General features: G+C 36.4%; 1 protein-coding gene across 1 annotated transcript in view; it reads left to right on the top strand.

Moving 5' to 3' along the window:
• Positions 1-7,536, top strand: part of LOC109535543 (putative fatty acyl-CoA reductase CG5065) — a 49,749-nt gene that overhangs the window by 2,938 nt on the left and 39,275 nt on the right. Inside the window, exon 2 of the mRNA XM_019901458.2 lies at positions 2,094-2,316. Coding sequence (XP_019757017.2) covers positions 2,104-2,316 — 213 coding nt within the window. The 5' untranslated portion in view covers positions 2,094-2,103. The remainder of the gene's footprint in view (positions 1-2,093; positions 2,317-7,536) is intronic.

The raw sequence follows: 7,536 nt of genomic DNA, 5'->3' as shown, positions 1-7,536 counted from the left end.
GTGTGTTGTGATGGATCCACGTTTCATCAACGGTTACGGAACGTCGCAAAAACTCGTTCGGATTACTATGGAACATCGCTAGATATTCATTTGAAATGGTCACACGGGAGCGCTTATGGTCAAGTGTCAGCAATCGCGGCACCCATCGTGCGGATAGCTGTTTCATATCCAAATTTTCATGTAAAATTTAGCCTACAGTATCAGCCACCTCATACACTTCTATTATCCGATCGTCCAGTATCGTTCCATGAATTTTAGCGACCATTTCTTTCGTAACAACATCTTTTGGACGACCTGAACGTTCTGCGTCATTTGTGCTGGTACGACCACAACGAAACTCAGTAAACCACTTCTTAACCATTGAAACTGACATTGAAACGCATTGAAACTGGAGACTATGGGGAATCTATAGTCTCTATCAAGCTTTTCCATCGTTTCTTTGATGGTTTTTTTACGTAAAAAATATAATGCGTGATCGGCACTCGAAATTCACTTTTTTCCATTTTTGTCGAAATTGACGAAGTCATCTCCTTTCAATGACTGTTAAGCAAGAACTGAATTACGTAGTTCAAAATTTCCCAGCAGTCTACCAACAGACGACAGTTGACGGGAGTAGTGTTGAATTTAAAGTTACTGGGCGGGAAATTAGAAAAGGCACTGACTTATCAAACGACCCTTGCAACAACGGTTAGGGAACAACGCCAATTTCTGCATAACCCAACAGCTGTAACACCTTTGATATTTTTCCATCTAATTCAAAAGCAGTAAATTTTTCATATAAAGCATCTCAAATAAGCTTACGTTAAAATTTGATGGTCCTGCTTACACTGCATATTTGGTCAATACCACACGTGCTCCACGCACCCCGCACATTGGAAAATAATTTTAGAATGGCCTTAATTTTAGAAAGGCTTAAAAGCCTAAGGCCGCTTTTCACAACGCAATCTTAACTGAATCTGAATCCCAACCTCATTAAAATGGTCGCGCACGATCAGAGCTCGGTGAGGTCTGGCATTATCCTCTGTAAACAAGAAATGATGGCCTATTCTCTAAATCGTCTTGAATGTACTTCTGTCAAGTCAATGGTCTTCCTCGGATCATCACGAGGTCCGTATGGGCCTCCAAAGAAATCCCGCCCCAAAAAAATATTGATCCACCGAGGAAAGCCAGTTGGGGAACCATACATGCTTGGCAATATCTTTCTCCTGGTCTTCCCCAAATAAGGGCTAAAGATTTTAAACCCTCTCTAACTCCATCAGTAAACACGACTTTCTTCCAGTCATCCAAATCCCAATCCACGGGTTCTCGAGCAAACTTAACATTGGGGATACCTTTCTTCCAACAAGGTGACAATTTTGACCGCATCAAACTSACTTAAATTTCTTCCTGGGGACATTTCAATGCGAATGCACTTTAGYGRTACACACAAGATAGGAAAAACGCAAGAAAATTKAATCGAAAATAGTACCAGACTTAGTGAAAACAATRATGAGATGTTGCAAATGACAGAAAACAARTAGAAACTTGYWTTGGAATGAATAGAAAAAGAGCAAAAACAATTGGTTYTGTACAATATTACTATTGTTACGTTACTGACCTACTTGAGAAAAAATATTTATTCGAAAATGTAKACRTGATGAGCTAATTTTGTYYATAAGTGTAGATATTTAAAACAAAAATAGTATAAAAAACACGACAAGTTGAGAACTTTCGCTCACAAAATAGCTTTGGCGATCGCTCGGATATGCCTACACCCATCTCCGACAAATTACCACCGCATCGCCCAACAAGATTAAACTACGCGTGCGTCAGATGCTCAACGGATCGGCTGTGCAACCAGAATTGCATCCAGCGAACGGCAGGAGGCCGGCGCATCGTGAGAGTCGACTATGCATACCGGCCTAAGTGGTTCGATGTTCGTGACTTTTTAATTTCAAAAATGTATTAACTAAAAATAAAAAAGTACTTAAAAATACTAGCTGTTTTTACCTAATATAAGGAGTAAAACTTGATGACAGAAAGTATTTTTTGTGTTGTATGTGTGTGTTTTTTTTTTTCTGTTTTATGGCATTGGTCTTTTCGTTTTGTTATAGGTGACCAATCATGACCGAAGACATCGAACAGTACCCGGACCGAGTGGCCGACATGTATAAAGATAAAACTATTTTTATCACGGGAGGTACGGGATTCATGGGAAAAGTGCTCGTCGAGAAATTGTTGAGAACATGCAGCGATTTGAAAAAAATCATTATACTCGTTAGAAACAAGAAAGGAAAATATCCCATGGAAAGAATCCGGGAGATTTTAGCAGGACCTGTAAGTACATTTCCATGAAATAATATGCAAGTGTATAGAAATAAATTACTCGGACTTGAAATGGTATAAAAAATTCGGATTGTTGGTGACTCCGTTAAAGATGTAAAATTATTTGAGTTAACCAACTACTTTAATAGAAACAGATATATTTTAACCTTTTTTATTGGGACACCTTGTATATAATAATATAGGCTATTCCACAATAGTTGTTCATAAAAGTCAACTCTTTTACATATTTCGATTAGTTATATTTTGAAACTGTTATCCAACATTTATAAACTACATTGATGCATTGGGAAAAATTGGTGTGTCCTTGGATTGCACGTTACTCGTTCACACATCCAGTACACTGAAAACATTTAGAGAGATAAAAGTGGAAATATAGGGAATTTGCAGTCCGCAAAGTTAAACTCAGTCAATAACGATCAACGTAGCTCCCTCAAATCTCTTTAATTTCTTCTTGATTAACCATGCCGACTCCCTCCTGATCTACTAGTCTATTTACTGTATTTATTTTATATTTTCGGGTAATTTATCTTTCTTTTCTGTGAACCTTAAAAGATTCTAATTCTTCTCCCTGCTCCTTTAATTCATTTTCTTTCGCTTCTCAAATTTTGGATCGAATTTTTTTCTAGATGTGCTTATATCAATCATCTTATCTGAGCACGTCGTCTTTCTTCCATTAGTTGGAAGATTTCCTCTGTTATCCACGATTTATTTTCGGTTCTATCATATCTCAATAGCTTATCCTTAACATTTATCACTTTGGTGTATAGTTTTTAAATTTCTTCTTCAACAGTCGAGAAATTCGTTGAAACTGTAGGGTCCTCAGTGAGTCCTGCTTTTGCTTGTTGCCTTATCATGGCTTCTTTCAATTTATTCTCGTCAAATCTGTTTTTCTTATTTTTCTTTTTTGTCTCATTAAGACTTATCTTGAACATTCCTGCTTCCTGCTAGCCGTACAGGATCTGATTGTAGGTCAATCCCAGGGTATGTTTTCACCGAGGTACAAATATGTATGTATCTTTTGCTTACCAGGATGTAATCAGTCTGGTTTCTAACCATGTGCGTCTTGAGGTGACCTCCAGATATTCAATCTTCTTTTCGGCAGTATAAATAATCTATTCATAATTACTAGGTTTCGTTTGTGTGCGAAGATACTCAGTTGTCTCCTTCTTTCATTCTTGTCTCCCAGTCTATATGGACCTATAAGCTTGTCTTCCATTAACGATCTTTAAATTGTCCTCTTGTCTCCCATTACTTTTGTCAGATCTTGTTTTGGTTGTTTTCTCTTTATATTATCAAATCAAGCGGGTAAAATGATGTCTTCTCATCGTCATACGAGCCATAACCAGATCTTTTTTGTCCTTTCTATTCACAATCTGTCCTGGGACAATAAGTAAATTTTATATGTATATACCTTGATATTTGCTGAGCTAACATGTGAGTCTCACCCAATGAAGAGAACGCCCTTAAAATAAATTTGAAAAAGTTTAACTTTGGCGAGATGCGTGGATAATTAAAGATAGAAAAAGAAAGGAGGCGCCTTCTTCTTCAGCATTTATATATCTTCAATCAGGTGATGGTTCTATTAGTTGTCAGCAGATCCGTTGCTAGTAGTTATATTTGGATGAATTGAGGTTTGTGTAGCTGGAATCGTCGATATTTATTCAGTAACTATTTTTAGTTGTAGGCCCTTCCTGATTAATTAATTTGGAGCAAACAGGGAGCATTTACGATTTCTCTCAGGAATTTCGATTCAAACCTCTCAATAATTTCGATGCTTGATTTAGAAGCGTTACCCCATAGTTCAGCTCCATGCATCCAAATTGGATTGAGAGGGATAGTTATCTTCTTCCTAGTAACCAGTACATTTTTATTAGCTTCAGATTTAGCTGCTTGCGCTTTGCCCAGATATGATCATGCCAAGTTAGACGACGATGCAGGTGAAGTCCAAGATATTTGACATGCATATTCTGAGGAATTTCTTTCTCATTTACTACGGTGCTGGGCACATCTCCGGTCTCAAAGTGAAAGTAATATGTGTCGACTTAATCTCGATTACCTAGATTCGCCAAATTTTAAACCATTTGCTGATTATGTTTAGAGAGTTTTGTAATTTTTCAGAAGCTATTGATGGGTTGGTATCTAAAGTTAATACAGCAGTTATATTTCCGTCGTAGGGTATATCTGATGTGTAAAGCAAATACAATGTTGGACTCAAACGCTTCCGTGGAACGCCGGCTCTGATCGGGTACAGTTTTGTGATCCTTTCGGCTATTTTAACTCGAAAGGTTCTGGCTTTGAGATAAAATTTGAGGAAATTGTGTAAATTTCTTGGAAACCATTTGGACAACTTGAGTAATAACCCTTTATGCGAAACTTTGTCGAAGGTCTGAGCTACGTCTAGAAATTTTGCAAAGCAATATTTCTTATCATCAAGAGCATTTCTGATTTTACTAGCTATTTTGTTTACTTGCTCAGTTGTACCAAAATGGCGACGAAAGCCAAATTAGTGAATAGCTTTTTCGCAGATATGATTTTGTTGAGCCTCTTGAGGAAATCGTTTACGCACACTTTAGCTTGCATATGAAGAAGACTTGCTAACGTATAGGAAGTCACCAAACCTGGATCCTTACTTGGTTCTGGATAAGAATTATCTGTGCTACTTTCCACTGATCAGCAAAGTGTCCCAGGTGAAAGGTGGCATTGATTAGAATCGATATGAATCTCATTGCTTTGTATGGCAATTCTGTTTTGCCGGTAATACCATTGTATCCTGGAGTCTCTTAGCTTTGAGGTTTCTAATGATTTGTTTCACTTCTTTGTAATTTGTGTTTCTGATAAGAGTATCAGTTTCCTCGTGAGGCTCTGCCGTCTGTGATGGATTGCATCTCACATCATCCTGTAGCCAGATCTAAAACTATCGTATCAGAAACTACGATTTAAATCAATTAAACGAAATTGAAAATTAAATTAGAATGTTAAAAATACTTTTACTCGTTTTCGGGTTTAAAAAACGTTCAGTGTTTGAAAATACACACAAAAAGACATAGTTTTAACATATTTAGTGGTGCACGTAGGATTTTTGGAAATCATACTTTATTTACCAATCTTCACGGGAATGAATTTTTGACAAAAATATCTATTCAGGGTGTTCGGATAATGCGTTAGGAAACTTTTAAAGGTGATTCTACATGCTCAAATAATGATAGTAAGTCATATAAAAAAAATCGAAATCTAAGTATTTTCCGAGTTACACTTCATCAAACTTATTTTTTTTTACCTATTCTAGCCATTTATTGGCAGATCAAATTGAAAATCGTTACAGTGTCTTAGCTTAGTGATCTATAAATTTCTCACAAAAACTGTTTCTCCACTGTGCCTCCAGAGGGCACTTTACTTGAAATCCAAATATAATTTTTCGTATAATTTTTTTGACACGCCAAACATTGCAAAAAATTTCATACGGTTTGAAAGGCTAGAAAATTGTAGACAAAAAATGTGCTTTTTCCATGACTCGAAAAACCTCTTCGTTTAGGAGCAAATCGCATCAAACTTTTTATCACCCTCAATCCAGTGGCCTTGTATTTCATTCATACCGCAGCAAATCAACTCATAACTTATTTTATTTGAAACGCATTTATGCCAATATGCAAAACTTTCTCCAAAATCTAAAATTATGTAGAACACTAAAAAAATTAATAGACACTGAGATAAAAAACAAAATATTACAACGAATTTTTCAAAATGTTTTCCGTTCCTTTCAATACATTTACATAATATATTTACGTAGTACTTGAAAAAAATGTTTTCTAACGCGAAAAAACATTTCCGCTTTATTTACTTTGCAGGAATTCATTATTTTTGGGCGCTAAGCATTCATATTATTTACCGGCGTAAAATAGACGAAAGCTTTTAAGTGGTTCCAAAAGCGAAATCCATGTGATTAATATCTGGCGAAGGGGGCGCCCAAGATAAAGATCCGTTCCCTCCAATCCACTTACTCGAAAATGCATTATTTAGATATCCACGCACTACTAAATTATAATGACGCCATCCTGAACAAGCCACATGTTTAACCTGGTTTGTAGCGGAACATTTTCAAACAACTCTGGAAGTACATTTTCAAAGAAGTCCCAACGTAACATGATGTAAAAATACATCGTAGAAATTAGGTCCCATACATAGGTCCGGTCCATACGTTTAAAGGAAACCGGAACTGATGCTCTGACAGCATGTGGATTATCATAAGCCCATTGATGAGTATCGCGAAAATTCATTATTCAAATCCCTTCTAGGGGGAACCGTGCTTCATCTGTAAATAGTATGGTTTCAACGAACTCATTACATTCTTATAATTTTTTAGCATCACCCTCATAAAGCGCCTAAACTGTTTGTACATGAAAGGAATTCAGCTGCTGCTCACGAAAAATTTCCCAAACTGTAGAGGAAGGGAAGCATTCTTGGTACGGTATTTTTCTAGTACTCGTGTCTGGATTTTCTAATACTCTTTTAAGAATCCTTTGTTCTCTTGCAACAGTGCTAACTTGGTCTTCCTCTAACAGCAAAATAATTTTTAAAGAAACCTATTTCACCAAGCCGCCTGGGAACGTTGATAAAATTCTCGTGACTTGGAATATTTCTCTCAGTATACGCTGCGAGGTAAAGACATCTAGCACATCACGGTACGCAACATTTCAATATTATCGTGCTTTTTGCAATCTCAATTTGCTTCTAAACAAAAAGGTTTTTTCAGTGGTGTGAAGAGCACATTTTTTTCTACTATTTCGCAATTTTTAAAATCGAGTATTTCCTTTTGTGATGTTTGGCGTGTCAAAAAAATTATGCGGAAATAGTAGTTTTTGATACAAGGGCGAAAAATGTCGTTTTTCGAACGACGACGTCATTTCTTGAAATGTCATGTTTTGAAGTTTGTAATTAAGTTTAAGTACTTTTGTATGCGTATATAATGAGTTTTGAAAATCCAATGGCCTGTACACCGCCAGATGTTAGAGGTGCCGCAAATATTGTTTTCAACTTGAAACACCTGTGGTCTTGGGATGGTGTATGCATGTTGCATACTCTGCATATTTCCGCTTCTTAAAAAGATCGTGTTTTACGTGTGACAATATCGCAAAAGTAGATAAGTAGGCCATTAAAACGATTATGAGACTGAACTTGTAACAAAGGTATAATTTACAAATTCTAAGTAAACTT

The sequence above is a fragment of the Dendroctonus ponderosae genome, unplaced genomic scaffold, assembly GCF_020466585.1.
Source record: "Dendroctonus ponderosae isolate FM_Combo_2020 unplaced genomic scaffold, Dpon_F_20191213v2 Dpon_F_20191213_4, whole genome shotgun sequence".
Classification (NCBI taxonomy): Eukaryota; Metazoa; Arthropoda; class Insecta; order Coleoptera; family Curculionidae; genus Dendroctonus; species Dendroctonus ponderosae.
Note: the sequence above shows the minus strand (reverse complement) of the source record. Positions and strands in the feature narration are given on the sequence as shown.